The following is a 16926-nucleotide window of genomic DNA, read 5'->3' as shown; positions in this document are numbered from 1 at the left end:
ACGTGCCATTAAGCTTGAATACAAGAGTTTATTGCCCGATAAATTTTCATCCCACAAAATAATAGATGATGTTCATTGAACTAACATTTCATAACTAAATGATTTCATGAAGATGAATTACTAAATTCAGAGATTTTTTCAAATGAAAGTAGCATAGCAGCTACAGAACTTAAGAAATCCATGGATGTATTGTCAAATAAAGCAGACTCTCGACTTTATGATCACATAGGAAATTTCCACATTTCAGATGAGCGCCTGAAAGCTCTTACGAGTTATACGCGGCAGGATATTGATCAACTTCAAACTTTGATGACATCTACGAGATCCTCTGAAAATCGAAATATAATTCAACTTTAGTCATTTTTTTATTCAAGATGAAAACTGGCATTTCTGATAAATGTATCTTGGTGATTTTTGGTCTTGAAGAAAAACAAATTACAGAATTTATCAATTCTATTTTGAAATATTTCCAAGACGAAGTATTGCCAAAAAATTTCGGATTGCGCGCTCATTCTAATGAAATTTTTCTTTCTGATTTAACGGCTAATCTAAATGATGCACAAATATTAATAACTATTAAAGTGACCTGACGGATTGAGTTGAATTTTGAAAAAGTGTGATATTTTCATCCTTGATAGAGGCTTTAGAGTTATCAGTGTTTAACTGAGAAAGCATTCATTGTTTTGATGCCTGCTCTAAAGAGAAAAGGAAACCAACTTCCCACCGATAAATCAAACTTATCCCGAATGGTAACAAAAATTAGAAAGATCGTCGAAACAATTTATGGAATTATTGATTAATAAACCACGTTCCTACATCACCAATTTTATAATTATATTTTGCCAAAGGCTGGATTATACTGTAGAATTGCTTGTTTATTACAAAATTTATTTGGTAAAAGATTGAACCGATGCTGGAATGCTGGATCAAATTATTGAAAGAATCAATCATACAAAAATAAATTAAAAGAACTCCTTAAGCGACGATGTCAAGGAACAAAACTAGAATGCTAAAAAATACCATTCCAGCAATTATCATCAAAAGACTTGTTAGATTTTCCGAGAATGACGTTGATCGATTTGAAAATTTTATTTACAGAAACATATCAATTGTCATAATCTGTTTTATACTTAGCTGAATTGCTTCAAGAGGACAACATATTTATCTTACATTATTTGAAAGCAAAGCCCAATATTATAAAATTTGAATGTACAATCCAAACATAATAACTACAACACTTACAAAGCTTATGTAAACTAATAATATGCCGACACTAATGGTTTTAATGGTATTAAACGATACTGTTGCTCTTGTGCTAATGGTAAGAGGACTGTTGGTTGCTGCTTGTATGTCTCTGCTGTGATTTAGTACTTGAGTTATGTTAGGTATTTATCAAGAATAGTTTATGCTGCCGGAGTATTGACTGAACTGTTTAGTTATGAGCAAGCTTATCCCGTTATTGAAGAAGAACTTGTGATGACGATTAATTCCTTTCATTGAAATAAATATTGAGTTGTACTTATAATAATATATGTATATATTTATAAATAAATTTGTATTATATGTAATATATACTGTAACAGAGGTTTAGACCGCTACAATATATTAATTAAACGGAGATTGAGTAGTGGCTGGCACAAATACTGCTTCGCGGCACTGCGTTCTGCTACGCAAGACGGGCCCGGTAGGTCAGATCGCCAACTGGCCCGCGGAGAGCGCCATGGGTCACGCAGCTTAAATCGCGAAAGTTGAGGGAAGCGATAGGAAAGAAATAATAGTTCAGAAGAAAAGCCATGCAGTTTTAGCAGTATACAAATATATAGTTTATGTACGAGTTAGTGTACAAGGCGGTTCAGAGAGACCGGCGAGTTAGACAAAGCAAAACAGAGATCCAAGGAATGGTTGGTACTTACATTAATCGAAGCCCCTCAACTACAATTCGGCAAGATTGAAGAATTCACCTGACTGTGCTGTCACTTGTCGCGAAAGAGAGGAGGTATTGCACGCACAGTTGCACCTCACTAACTTGTCACAACTAGTGTATGCGTTGTTTCACACTTTTCCGTTTCGAGGATAGCATAGCGTAATCAAACATTATCACCCCTTTCTCTGGGCGCCAATAGGTTGGCATAGCCCACTGTATTTCACTCCTTCGCTTTCAAACACTTTGGAGATCCGGAAGTCAAGTTTGCTACGACATCCCTGACGCACACAGCGAGTCGGAGCCTTTTTGATCTAAGGCGGCGACCTCCTCGAAAGAAGTACCGATCTTTTCACTGTTCGACGTTCAAGGAGAGCGGAACTAAAGGCTTGACCCTCGGTTTGGGCGCGACGAGATTCTAGTTGCCCCAACGTCTACCGCGTCGGAAGCACACGGCATACAAATCTTACGAGATTTGCTTGACCTGGTACCACTACCCCGCAGAGGCCAACCCAAATTGGGATGTCAGAAGAGAGACTCAGCTAGGGCAGCCAGAGGAAATTCCTAAGACGATCGAGCAGCTAAGCCTCCCCTCCTGGGCTCTCGTTCAAAACATCCCACCCTGTGTACCTGTATTAAGGGATTGCTTCCACGACTCACATCGTTTCGACGTGCCTTGGCGCGTCTCCCCATTGCGTTTCGGTCGTACCCCCTCACGCTGGTGGGTATCCGTTATTCGAAAGGAAAGTTGTATCCCGATTTTCGCCTAAGTCTTGGATTTCGCTTTCTATGGAAAGCTTTTATGACTCGCTGATATTGATCTCTGCTCTTTCGATTGATATTTTCTGACTTGGATCAGGGGCGGGGTCTCGCCTAGCCGACAAGGCGACTCCCCAGGCAGTTTTCAATATTCGTGCCAGTCATGCCACTCATCCGAATCAATTTCCAACATTAGGCTAAATCGGGTATTCTAATTCGCGTTCAAAACATCGAGCTTCGGAGTTTAATTCCGATGTTCGATGCTCAAATAAGGATAAGCGTTGTATGTTTTGCCTACTGTTTCTTTACAGAAACAGCGTTTTCAGCCCCACCACGTGAAGGTACACACATCCGCACTTGTGATTGCAAGTCTTCGTTCAAATACACATTGCATTCACTTCGGGTTGACTAGCATTAGTTGCTTGTCGAGGGCAATCGGTGACGCATTTTGTACTTCAGCATTTACGTTTGCATATGCCCGTACAAAAAAGAGAAGTTTACGACGTTCTCTCCCAAAACAACGAATTGTTTGTTTGAGAAGTCTCCGTTCTCTGTTGAGGAAGACAATTATTGTCCACCGCTTTAACAAAAGATTTTTACACAAAGTGACCTGGCCAGCCGCGAGGCTGGCCACATGGTGCACTATGTGCATCATCTATTTTTTTGCTAAGCGGACCACAATCGAGCTTCCTGAGAGCGTCGTGATTGCAACCGCCACTAACTTGTCACAGTCAAAAGTCTCTGTTGCCACAAGGCGATTCACAAAAAAAAAAGCTAATATAAGCGCACGCACGACCGAATGCCTCTGCATGGCTCGCGAGCTATCGGCTAACTGCCGGCCTTTCGTCACGCGGCGCGCGGCGCGCGGTTCGTCATACATGTCGCTATGCCTACACGCGTACACGGTCTCTCTCTGCCGGCGCTCTCTCTTACCTTCTCCGCAGTCGTCGTCTGCTGCTGCTAAGGAAAAATATAATTCAAGTAATATAACATTTATATATATATATGATATTCTTAAAATTATCGTCGTATAGAGAGAGAGAGTTGACGTCAAACTCGTTATATCCCCCACCCCCAGACGTTAGTAACGAAGGCGGTACCAACTCGAACCTTAGGTCTCTCTCGTAAAGAAAACTACAGGGAATAGTCAAGATAAGTAATTTATTATTATAAAGAAAAAGGAACAAGGGTTATTTTTCCTATCGCGCTCTCTCAGAGACGTAGGGACCGTGCCAATGAAAGAAAACAAATTAAAGTGGCGAAAATGCCATGATTAGGGAAATAAAAGGGGCACGGCAAAGCCTTACATTATAGGCGCAACAGCGCAAAATTTGAATGGTGCGCAGGCCAAGAGGCGAAAGATCTTCGGTTTTAATTTTCGCTTTTCTCTCTTCTTTCTTCGGTGTCGAGGCCTTAAGGCAGAAGACTTGAAGAGAGGTGAATGCCGTTTAGATGGTGGCTCAATGGTGGCGGCGCTCACCAAACTCGTCACCGTAGGTGTATCGCGGCTCCAGCCCCTGCTTGAACATCCAATGTTGGAAGAAGTTGGGGCAGTTTTCGGTCCTACTGACTGCCGTCAAGTTGCAGACGTAGCAGAACCGAACGCCTCTCTTCTCCGGGGTTGGATCATCGTACATGCCACATGGCCTTGTGGCATCTTGATGCAGGAGCGCAGAGTATTGAGGGGTTAAACCCTCATTTCCCCGGCAAAATCTGCCAGGCAGCCTTTGGGCCTGCCTTGCGATTTCGCAACGCTCTTTATGGGTGAGTAGGCGAGGATCCAGACGAGTTGGATCTGGCATGTGGCTCGGGGACGGACCAGAGAGAGCAGCGCTTGCTATCGCGGTAGAAGCCCATGCGTACTGGACATTTAGTCCAGCCGGACATTTAGTCCAGCCTGGCGTTGGAGCTCCAAAATTTCCTGCCGCTTTTGCTCCTGCTGTGCCAGAAGGCGTTCGCGCTCCTTCTGGATGGCCTTGGCCTCATCCTAGCGTTCTGTAGTTTGGGTGAAAAAGGCCTGGTGCCCTATTTCATCCCGGACCTTCCGGACAAAGCTGGGGGATGCGGCAACTCGAACACGAGCGTTAGGGTGCTCTGTGAATACCATAACGGCAACATAGGTCAGACGTTCCTCTTCTTGTGTCCTGATACGTGCAGAGCGACACGATCGCGCTGTCGCCTTTGTGTCGGTCCACCTTTCTTCATGGGTTTGGGCCGTCGTCGGCTCTTCATCCGTGACGTCGGTCAGGCGTACGGTGGATCTACGCGGCTCAGAGTATGGCCGTTGCCTTTCGTATTGGTTGTCAGGAGCGGGGAGAGCCCGTTTGGTACGCATATGTCGCTCCTCTTCTTCTTTTCTGCGCTTGGCAGCGTTATGCTCTGTCCAGTGCCTAGCCTGCTCCTCTTTTTCTCGGTGCTTGGCGGCGTATCGTTCCGCCCAGCGCAGAGCCAGCTCCTCGATCGAGGGTAGCTCCGGCTTAACCTCTGGTGGGAGCGGAGCATGCGCTCTAGCCATTTCAGAGGCGACCTCCCCGAATTGGGCCAGCAGGCTTCGGGGAATGGTCACCTGGACCACGTCTGGGTCTTCACGGGCTTTTTTGAGAGGGAACATTCTCTGTAAAGGATTCATCTAAATCGATAAGGGCTAACAAAGAAAAGAAATTGAAAGCGGTGAAGCATAAGCGGAAGTAGGGCAGTAAGCGAGCCAAGGGCAGAAGTGACTGTGGAATGTCTTGAAACGTATAGCGTAGGCTTGGTGTTGTAATGGTGTCGTGTAGTGTAGGCACGCTGTGATAGAGGGATGTTAAGAGTCAAGCTTGCAGCCGCCGGGGCAAGGTTGTTACCAATAGTGGTATGGCTTTCTTGGAGCCACGTGGTCGGCCTCTTTTTCGATGAGCAATGACCCTTGGTACCAGAGGAACTGGGCCTTTGCATTCAACTGCGTCTTTGCATCATCATTCACAGGCATAGAAGAAGCTGTTACCGTTGATTCCTCCATCACTGGTAGAGCATCTGCGCGGGCGCTTTCATCAATGGAAAGCTTTAAGTCTTCCCCGTACAGAACATCACCCTCATCCTGTATCGCGTCCGAGGGAAATTGCTCCGCATCAAAACAGGGCTTCATGTCACAGACAGCGACTTTTCCTATATCGACTCCATTCTCGTTCCGAAGCTGATAAGAATTCATGCCGAGGTGAGATATCACAACAAATGGGCCAGCGTATTTAGAGCAGAGTTTAGCTGGTATGGCTTTAGCCGCAGAGGAGAGTACTCCGTTCTTTACCCAAACTATATCGCCGATGTCGTAGCTGATATTGCGATGTTTCTGATTGTAGTACTTCTCTTGTCGCAATTGAGCAGCTTCACTCCTCTCGCGGGTATTGGCTCATAATTCGTCATGCTTTTGCATGCGAGAGTACCATTCTTCATTGACTGTAGTTTCTAACTGCTGTAAAGCAGCGTACTCTTCCTTGCGTCGAACGTTATATGGTGGTTCTGGATTCCGTCAGTAATTTAAAAAGGCTGGACTGGAGCGAGTGGTCTTGTTGAATAGCAGTGTTGTAGGCAAAGGCAAACTCGCCAATATGTTCGTCCCACTTGTTATGCTTATCTGTAATAAATGCCGCAATCATGGTTTTAATGGTGTGGTTTACTTGTTCGGTCGGGTTCGATGTGGGGGAATAAGTAGCGCATGTACCGTGAAAGACGCCATGTGCATCTAAGAAAGAGTCGACTAACGAGTTTTGAAAGGGCGTGCCCTTGTCTGATAGAAATCTATCAGGGATTCTAAAACGTAAAAAGATGCAATGATTAATCTCTCTCTTGATCGTTTTGGCATTGGCCTTGCGGATCGGAATACACTCTAGCCATCTCGTGAAGATATCCATGAAGATGAGTAAATGTTCGTTTTTTTGAGGCGATCTCGGAAAGGGGCCCATCGTATCGCCACAGACGATTTTCCATGGACGGGAAACAACGTGTTTTCCCATCAGTCCAGCAGGGGTTCGTTGTTCGACTTTAATTTGCTGGCACACTTGACAGTTACGTACAAAGTGTACGGTATCTTTGTAGACACTTGGCCAGTAATAACGTAGCACCACCCTCTAGTGAGTTTTGTGTCGGCCTAAATGGCCGACTCTGGGTTCCTCATGACATTTCATGAGAACCTGCTCGCGCTGTTCTCTTGGAACAACGAGCTTTCAGGCGTCGTCGTCTCCGATGAGATCGTCGATCACAGGATCACAGGGTCAGATCAATACAGATACAAACGACCGCCAACAATCTTCCAGTAAGTGTGTGTTCGAACTGTAGAAACTTACGCCGGTACCACGGATCCTTTATATCTTTTGCAACCGTGAAAGATGCTAGCTAAGCTATTACGTCTTCATCTGTCTCGTACATACGAGAAAGTGCATCGGGCACGACATTATCCTTGCCCTTGCGATGTACGATTTTAAAATCCTTTTCATTTTATACCGGGGTACCCTTTCTATTGTAAAAATTGAGTTACTAAATTAGTAACAAAAAAAACACTGCGAAATTTATGTTTATCAGTTTCAACGAAGAATACATATAGTAGAAAGTTCGTGTGAATTAAAGATTCTTCTTCCCTGAGAGGAAAGCTTTGAGCTTTTTATAATTTGAAATTAATTAAACCATAATTAACTATTAAATAATGAATAAACGGGTAAACTTCGGACCGTATTTGTTTTTTTTATAATACAGTACCATCATAAATTTCTATGTTTAGTTTTAAATAATTTAATTAAATGTAGCTTTGCGCACAGTTATTATTAATATAATAGTAATTGAAATTTTGACTAAATCGGTATGGGTGGGTCCATCTCTTAAGAGACGCCCATACCTCAATTTTCGCTTCGCCCTGGTCATCCCGGAAAACTCACGCCTTCAGTCCAATTAACTCCGCCAAAATTAGATAAGAAAATCCTCCTGCCCATTGGCTCGTTAGGAAAATGGGGTCAACTTCACAGCGAAATTTTTTTGAAAGGATAAGAAAGGGAAAAATCACCACAGATAATGAAAGGCCCTGCAAGGCTCCGGAGGTATTGATTCTGCCGTCCGCTCTTCAGCTCAGAAGCACACCCTCGACCAAGCTTGCAGCCGTCCTCGTATGCCAAGCAGCAACAGTAAATTTGGAAGGCAAAGTAAAACCTTATTTTAAGCGCACAAAGCTATGATAAGTAAAGTATAAAGAAATAAAAGGGAATAATAAAAGTAAGTTAATATAAAATCACATCTTCTTTCTCTTTCTCTATTCAGCACGTGTCAATTCGTTTCCTTTCTTTAAACGTTGTTGTGGCAAGAACCTTACTTCCTTTTCCCTCCTGCATCCGTGGTACTGTTGCGTTTAATCCATACAATACCAAAGTTAAAATCACGCACGTCAAAACTTTCTCTATAATACATATTCCTACAATACTTATCATCCCGGTTTACAGGCGCGGGCATAGACCAAAAAGAGTGTACCTGAGAAGTCGATTATCGACGTCATAACCCGATCGTTCAAGTTCAACTCCTATGCCTAGTATCTACTTTTATATTTTGTTTCTGAATTTGTTGTATCACATGTTTAAAAGAAGATATTAATGAAACTAGTCTTTTGCCAAATAAATTGACTGCGAAACATGCAATGTTACAATAAGTTCCAGACCGAGGGAATAATTTATTATCTAATTAGTTGTGTAATAAATTAAATTTGTACCCTAGAATACTATGAATAGCTTCAAATGGCCATCCAATAAGAGTGACAGTATGAGAGTGATCTGCTCCAACAGTACTCATTTGCTTACATTGATCCTAGAAGGCTAGCATTAATATTTCATAATTATTTCCACCTGCTTCATAATGTCATGAAATCCCCTATCTAAAATGAATCATTTTTTTAAACTGATTGCTGCAATTATTTACCTTATGAACTCTTCCAGAATTTTAGCATTATTATAATTAGCAGAATATGGATCTCAAACGTCAACCACATAGTTATCTGTAGTACTTATTGGAAAAGATTCACAAAGAAGAGATTTTTCGGCCTGCATGGGATTTTCTCTGATAATAATTGTCAGAGCTTTTTTGATGGCGCGAATATGTACCATCACCAATCTACGTAAGCTGGTAATTGGTTAAATTATGTATTTTTTTTTTACAGTAACTGTTCTGTGATTTATGATCAAATCCGCTCTAGCCGTATCTTTTAATATAAAGTAAGTAGGTAAAACATCACGTTCAGAAGAATCGAATATCGAAGTTGAAAATCAAGACACATGCTGGGGTCAATCAAGAAGATGTTTAGAAGAAACTAATTCATTACAATATTCATTTAGCATTTTAAAAGAACAGACAACTAGAACGTTTGTAACGCTTCTAATTTCTCTATCTCGTAATAACGTCATCATTGTACGTAATTTTATTTTTTTCTCAGCTTAAACTTATAAAGTTTATTCATTCTTCAAGAAAACGAATATCTCCAACTCGATGTACGAGTTCCTTATCATAGTCTAAACTACGGTTTTCAATGAATTTTCAAACATATGACACTTTAATTAGCCATCGAATATTTGTTATTTCACTTTTCTAAAACAAGTTCATGTGTGCCTTTCGTGGAGAGTATACGTATATAAAGCGTGATCTGCTCTAGAAGCAAATCAACTTCTAAATAAATTGAGTTTATGACTGTCAGCATTGGATTGAATTTCTCTTATTCCCCTACGAAGAAATATCCTCATGGCTTCCCATTCAGGGGACGCTCTGTCCACTCCATTAATAAACGTAGAATGGAAATTGGTAAGTGGAAAAAGATTTAGAATGAACCCAGAATGCAAATTCTAATAAAAGAAAATAACCACAACTAATGGACCACTGATTGAACAAAATACAAAGCACTGAAAATGGCAATAATCACAATAATGAAACTGAAAAATCAGGATCAACAAAAGAAAACAATCAGGATCAATAAAAGAAAAAAGTCAAAGTAAGTCGCCGCCAATTTTTGTATAAAACGTAAAGAACATTCGTTCGTTAGAAAATCTGTTGAATGAAATAGCTATTAATATAATAAGATTGCTATTCAATAAAAGTACTAAGGCAAAATAAATTAAAAATCCAACCGTTCTCATCCAAAAAATAGTTACCTATAGTTAGTTCACTAAAAAAGAAGAACACCCAGTTTTATACATATTAATGTAAAGAAGATAAGGGATTTATTGTTATAAAACCGAAGTGTGTGTCAAATGTGCAAAATAACATCCAACAAAAGAATATAAAATCAAAGAAAAAATAAATTAAGTTGTGTGCGCTAATTGTCAAGGAAACCACACTACAAGTACAAGGGATGTCTAGTACGTATTCAGTTACAACGGAAATTATACCCGAAATTAAGAGACAAAACAATAATACATTTCACTCAGCCTAATATAAATACAAACATAAACACGTACACAGAAAAACACTTCCAATAAAATTACAGATAAAATCAAAGAAAAGAGGCAACTCAGAAAAAGGTACCAAATAACTAAATCAAGTCAAGATAAAACAAAATTGAACAAAGCAACGACAGAACTAAAGAAAATACTTTATTAAGAGAAGAATATACAAACGCAGAAAACACTCAGACCACTAAGTTCAACAGAAGCAAATGTTTACTTACTCTGGAAAGCCACAAAACGACTTAAAAGAACCAACTACGTTTTTTCCGCCTATAAAAAAATCATGCAGAAGTTGGGCCAGAACAGATAGTAAAAAAACAGAAACGTTTACTAAGCTAATCTAACGTTTACTAGCTATCTAAGTTCAGTATTCAACCTCATGAAAGAAAAATTTCATAACAAGAAGAAGAAATCCTACTAGAAGAATATGACACCCAAGACAATAGCACCGGTTAAAATAAAGGAACTATCCTAATTAATTGTTCGTAAGTCTTAGCAACGGTTTGATGTTATCGAAAAAGTTATCCATAAAATGACGGTACCATAAGATCATACCGATAAACCTGCGTTATTTTTTAAGGCTTTGAGACGTAGCGAATTCTAGAATAAGTATAACATTTTCTTTATCAGGGGATAAACCGTCTTGGGTCACACGGTAGCCGCGATAACGGAGCGAAGAACGACAAAATTCATATTTTTTCAAGTTTACCTCGAGATTTGTATCAGAGATTTTCACTAGGAATTTTTCTAAAATTTCTAAATGTTTCTTAAAGGTCAAGATGAGGTAGCTGCGATAACGGATCGAAGGACGACAAAATTCATATTTTTCCAAGTTTACTTCGAGATTTGCGTCAAATATTTTCACTAGTAATTTTTCTAGAATTTCTAAACGTTTCTCAAAGGTGATCCAAATAAGGAAAAACATAAAGTTATAAATCTGCAGTAATTAGGGTACCCATGAGACATTGGAAAGTAGCTGACGGGTTAAGAAGACCGTACGCCATAACCACATAATAGTCTAATCTAGGTCAGGTACAGTAGAAACTGTCATTTCCTGACTTTCTTTGGCGAGAGGCACCTGGTAGTACGCATTACGCAAGTCGATATTGCTTATGTATCGAGCTAACTGAAGTTTACGAAGGATGCTTGCCGTGAAGGGAAGAGAGTAGGCATCTTTCTTCGTGATTACGTTGATTTTCCGAAAATTAATATAGAAACGAAAGATTTCATTTATTATTAGGTTTCCGCGTCATTACTACGGGGCTGGACTACGGACTGGATAATTCTACTACGTAACCTTATGCTATTAATTCTTCAAGCTGCTCATTCATGTAATTTGCTACCAGCTTAGAAACTAAGTGATTACATTGATTGATGTTTACAATTCCCTGGAAGTCTATCACATATTCCTCCAAATTGGTTACAGCTGGGTAGCGTCTTGAAGGCTTAACATATTTTTTGACCATAGTTTTATTTATTCCTGTTGAATTGGGGAGGTTTTAGTTAGACAGAGAGGTAAGTGGTTTACCCAAGAGTTTTTTCTACGTCGTTGAACAGCAGAACTCACCAGTAGTGCTTCATGGTAATAACCAGGTTGTGACAGTCAAGTCGATTCTAATCTCACAGTTCCGTAGAAGATCGATTATAAAAATACAGTCGTATATGAGACAAGGTAAGATATTGACCACGACTGTATTTGAATTATCAGCAACCGCAATATCCAAGACTATTTTAGCTTTCGTAACAGCTTATCTTCCGTCTGCCATCCGAACCGTCGTACAGTGGGAATTTTCAGCCGTTTTTGTGTCAATATTCCTTCCACAGGCCAATTGGGTAATTTTTTTAAATACTCATTATCCTTTGTACTTGGAGAAAATGGTGCTAGAAATCCGAAATATTTCACTTTCCAAAAACAGCCGCTAATAATAGCGCTATTATGAGAAAATCATTTTTCAAAATCGAGTAACCAACTAAAATCAACTTAAATCAATTAAAATCTATCCTCAAATATAGTTTAGAGTTTTTTAATTGAATAAAGCTCTATATTTTTTCTTAAAAATCAATATATAACCTAAAATTGGATTATAAATGTCTTCTCTACTGCAAAAATAATGTAATTTGATCTGAAAATTTTTATTAATAGGAAGTAAACTGGTAGTTGAAGCTAACTCTGAGATATATACATACAATAACATAATCAAAGTATCCAGTCGATTGGTTATCGGTTACCAGGTAATTTAGTTATATTTCAGTTGGTTACTTGATTTTCAAAATGATTTTCCCAAAACAGCATGCTATCATTAGCGGCTATCTTTGGGAGGGGAAATATTTTGAATTTGTAGCACCATTCTCTCATAGTACAAAGTATAATAAGTATTTAAAAAAATAATTACTCAGTTCAAGTGAAAATTGGCCTGCGGATGGAATTTTGATACAAAAACGGCTAAAAATTTCGACTGTGCGTCAATGATAGGTTATCATGCTGACACATAGGTAAAACTGAAAACGTCTTCTGACCTAAGTATATGTGCATATACCCGCTATCTATTAAGACTGCGTATATATTACAATAGGAAGGTAAAAACGATTATCCTTAGGTCGGACAAAAAGAAAGGCACACAAACACACTGTATCAGACAAAACTATTAGGTCTTGACCCAGAGGGAAGTTTTTCGTTTTGTATTTTAAGACGTTCGATGCAAAGTTGATTCTTGCAAGTGCGTACTGTAACCTCAGGTACCCTGCTCTAGTAATAGTATTTAGAGTTGGATTTAGGGGAGGTACGGCTCCATTTGAAACAGTGGCGGGAGTCGCGGCAGAGTTAATAAACGGGACTGCAGCTGTGTCTTGCGACATGGTTGTAGGTAGAAAAGGCTACATTGAAGCTATCTCCTCAATTTGCTTGGATTTATTATTATTATTTTTTTTATTTCGCTCTCGTTTTCCAGAAGCTTCCACCGAGGCTATAACCAAAGTTGTTTCCTGAAACTCAGCCAATGCTGATTTTTCCGGACTTGAGCGGGAGCGGTTAGGAAATTTATCGATTAATACAAAAATAAGAAATTAAAAATACTGCCCATCATCACAAATGCAAGTAGATTTGATCACTGTAATATTAGTTGTAAAACTATTTCTCAATTCGCAATCCTATCCATATGGAAATCTTCATTTATATATTAAAAAAAATCAGTATGCAGTACTTTACAAAATGAACTCTAATTTTCAAAGCTTATATTACCGAAAAGAAAATGAACCGTTGCTTAATAAAAAAGATTATATCAAGAAATTATTGTGAATCGTGATAAATTGTTCGAAATAAAACGAATCTATTATAAGTGCGCTTGTCGATGTACGCCTCAAGTTCGAGAGAAGATTTTCTGACAACACTGCCGCTTATTGTTTAATTCGACGTGATCTAATTATACAATATAATCCAATCACTCATGACGTCAATAAATTAGTTTAAGATTCTACTATTATAAATTTATATATAAGTGTGAAAAAGAAAATAATAATTATTAATGATATTCTAAAAAAATTCTTTTATTTAATCAAATTATTTCTGAATAATCGTTGTTGAAAATTGAAATATATAATTTTTTTTACTGCGATTTAAGACCACAAAAATTTTGTCCAAAGATTTTTTTTATCACATTTTTTATTGTATTTTTATTACATTTTATTTAAATTTTGATATTACATTTTTTTATTAAAGACTGAGCAGTTTCCAGTCCTTAGCTAGGTCACCAGTAGCGTCTTAAAAGCATTAACAGCCGCCCAAGAAACAGTATTCCCCCTGCTAGAGAGAGAGGGAGAGAGAGAGAGAGAGTTCCACTTTTATCTTTAAATTAACCTGTCTATAATTTATAATTCTATATATTCTACTGATAAAAAAATTAGGGTTTTTAATCCTTATGGAATAATATGTCTGGAAACGTACATATATGCTTAAGCATAAGGCTTAATTCCTAAGGATAAATCTGCCCTGAAACATACATTACTTATTTACTGGCGATAGAGATAGAGGGAGAGAGAGTATTATAACGAGTGAAATTGCAAACTCGTTATATATCTCTCTCCCTAGTAACGATATGTAAATATGACACATTCTTCCGAACTTATCTTACATATTTATGAATTTATTATGTTTGTATCCATTTATTATCTATATCTGCGTATGTAATTATCCTTCTGTACGGATGTAAGGTAAGTGAGGTGAGAGAGAGATGCGAATACGCAGGGATACTTCCGTGCGCGACCGCGAGGCACGGAGAGAGAAAGAGAGAGAGACTTAGTCGCGTTTTAGCGAGTGACCGCGTGCACTGATTGACTCACTAAGGAGAACGAAATCGAGAGTCGAGCAGGCGACACGCTAGAGAGTTACTGTTGTGCGGACTTGTGAGCGAGCGGATAGATTTCTTTGTCTCGATGACTTTCCTTGCTGAGATCACGGTTGTGACCCGGTGCTTCCCTTTTCTTCTTCGATCCTTAAGCTTGTGCCTTTGTCCAGAGGAGGATCACGACGTCGCCTGGCCCCGTAGAGGATCCACGCTTGTGAATCGTAGCTAGTAAAGCAGGACTTCGTTAGAAGAAGCCGAGCCGCAGAGTGCACGTGGTACCCTGTAATTTGTGCGTGCGCGTTGACGCAAACCGTGCGACTAGGTTGCATATTTAGAGGACGAGCATCGTCATTGTAAGTATCGGCTTGTTGGTTTACTCTCTCTCCCTATTCACTCTCTCAGCGTACTCTCTCCCTCCTTCCGACCGCTCATGTCAACTCCTATTGATTAAAATACCGTTTACCGTAAATTCCTTTTTTTTATTTAACCGTGTCCCGTTGCCTTTTTCGAACGTTCCGCTTTTTCACGTCTACGCCCGCTTTTGGAACCTTGGACTTTCGCGTTCATCAGCCAAAACTACGAATCTGCGCGGTTCCGGTTGTCCCATCACCGGCGTGACGAGCACCGAACCTGAAAAGACGGACAGTCCAGGAGGTTCCAGACTTCGCTCGGACATTCCTCATTTATCATTCATTTACTATTTCTTTATTTTTTTATATTTACGGGGTAAACCGGGCTGAATCCCCGTTATAGTATATATACGAGTATATATATATATATATGTAGAAGGTTGGGTAGTCAAATTAACATAAGATGTATCGATTTATCCCGTCTACTCCTCCATTCACACTTTTATCGTAGATTTTTATACAACTTCATGAGAAGCATTCTAAAATCGCTCTTGTGTTTGATAAACCTCGTATCAACACATTCCCTAAAATCTACGCAACTATTTCACGTTTTATAAGATAGGACCACTCACTTTATGCGATCTTTGATAAATACAAACGTAATGAATGCTAAAATATGATGCGATTGGAAAGATTTTAGCGACATCAAAATCTTATTTTAGTAAATGGTTTTACATAATCTGTCTATTATATTACTTAATATAAATATTTTTTATATCAATAAAATTAAACGTTTCTTAGATTAAAAAATTATTTAAGTATCAGCTGATAGTAGGTCAGATAGCAACGAAAAAGTTGTTTAGAAATAGGACTTTCAATTTTTAAATGACTACACCAAAATATGGTATTTTTATGATATCATTCTCACATTCAAGAAATTTCAAGAAAAATGATTTCTATTTACTGATAGAACTTCTATAAATTTTGGCTAATAAATTACAGTTCTATTTAAGACAGATATTTAAAACTGAAATCTGAATTTTTTCTATATAAATTTATAAAATTATTTGATAAAAGCCCTCAACAACAGTCTAAACGATTCCAAAACTATATCTTTTATATTATAGGAATATCAGCTGAAGATGAATGGTACAATAAAAGTATTTCAGCGTTAAGAATGAACACAGCTCACCATCTTAACCCTCCAACGCCGATGCTTCAATATCAAACATAGTGGCAAGAGTAACTGCAGAAGAAGGTGATAGACAGATTGCAGTATTGTTACTCAGGGTTACGATTGCAAGCACCGTACAAGAAATAAATAATGTTCAAAGCATATCTAAATTGGGTCATATATTTCCAGAATATACTTTTTGATTTATGCAACAACTTATTGAGTGATTATACCAAACTATTTGAGTAATCTTCATTCAGGATTATTTTTATACTAATAAGAAGAACAAAAATAACAATGATACTAATTTCCAAAACCACCTGCTCCTATATTGTTATCCCGTAATATCAATGATATCCTAGAAATACATATACAGCGAATTAATAAAGTAATCTTATATATAAGTTGTGTGTGTGTGCGTGCGTGTATAATAGAGTTTTACACAGAGTCATGGATCAATTTCTTTTTTCAATGAAAATGATATATTCACCTTTTAAACAAAAACTAAAGAGCTTATTAATTAAGATTGAATTTTTAGTAGCAAAAATTGCAATTTATCGTTTAGTTTAAAAACCTATATGTTTATTTTCCGGGGATATGTCTGTGTGTGCTGTGTGTGTGTGTGTATGTCTGTCAGACGGATTTAGATGATTTTTCTCAATCTACCTTCGGAATGATATCTTTCGAATCTTTTTTAAGAGTAAGACGGTTTCGATGATTTCTAATATAAAAGGGATTTTGACGACTTCGATTTTTCGTAAGACCATTTTAGACGAGTTCAGAAAAAAAAATTTGAATAATTGATGGTTCGATAGAGTTTTTCAAACTATAAGTCTGATAGAACATTAAAAATACTGATAACCGAATTTTATTTAAGTACTTGAAAGCGACGATACACGAAAAATCCCAATAAATGCAAACTACCAAAACTGAGGGACAG

General features: G+C 38.5%; 1 protein-coding gene across 1 annotated transcript in view; it reads left to right on the top strand.

Annotated features, from left to right (window-relative positions):
- The window catches only part of LOC131663186 (homeobox protein unc-42-like), a 914883-nt gene extending 898613 nt beyond the window's left edge, over nt 1-16270 (top strand). Inside the window, exon 6 of the mRNA XM_058933391.1 lies at nt 15940-16270. Within this exon, the coding sequence (XP_058789374.1) occupies nt 15940-16046 (107 nt within the window). The 3' untranslated portion in view covers nt 16047-16270. The remainder of the gene's footprint in view (nt 1-15939) is intronic.
- Nucleotides 16271-16926: the final 656 nt, after the last annotated feature.

The sequence above is a fragment of the Phymastichus coffea genome, unplaced genomic scaffold, assembly GCF_024137745.1.
Source record: "Phymastichus coffea isolate CEN01 unplaced genomic scaffold, Cenicafe_Pcof_1.1 PCOF00002, whole genome shotgun sequence".
Taxonomy (NCBI): domain Eukaryota; kingdom Metazoa; phylum Arthropoda; class Insecta; order Hymenoptera; family Eulophidae; genus Phymastichus; species Phymastichus coffea.
The sequence above is the reverse complement of the archived record's forward strand: the minus strand, read 5'-3'. Positions and strand labels throughout refer to the sequence as shown.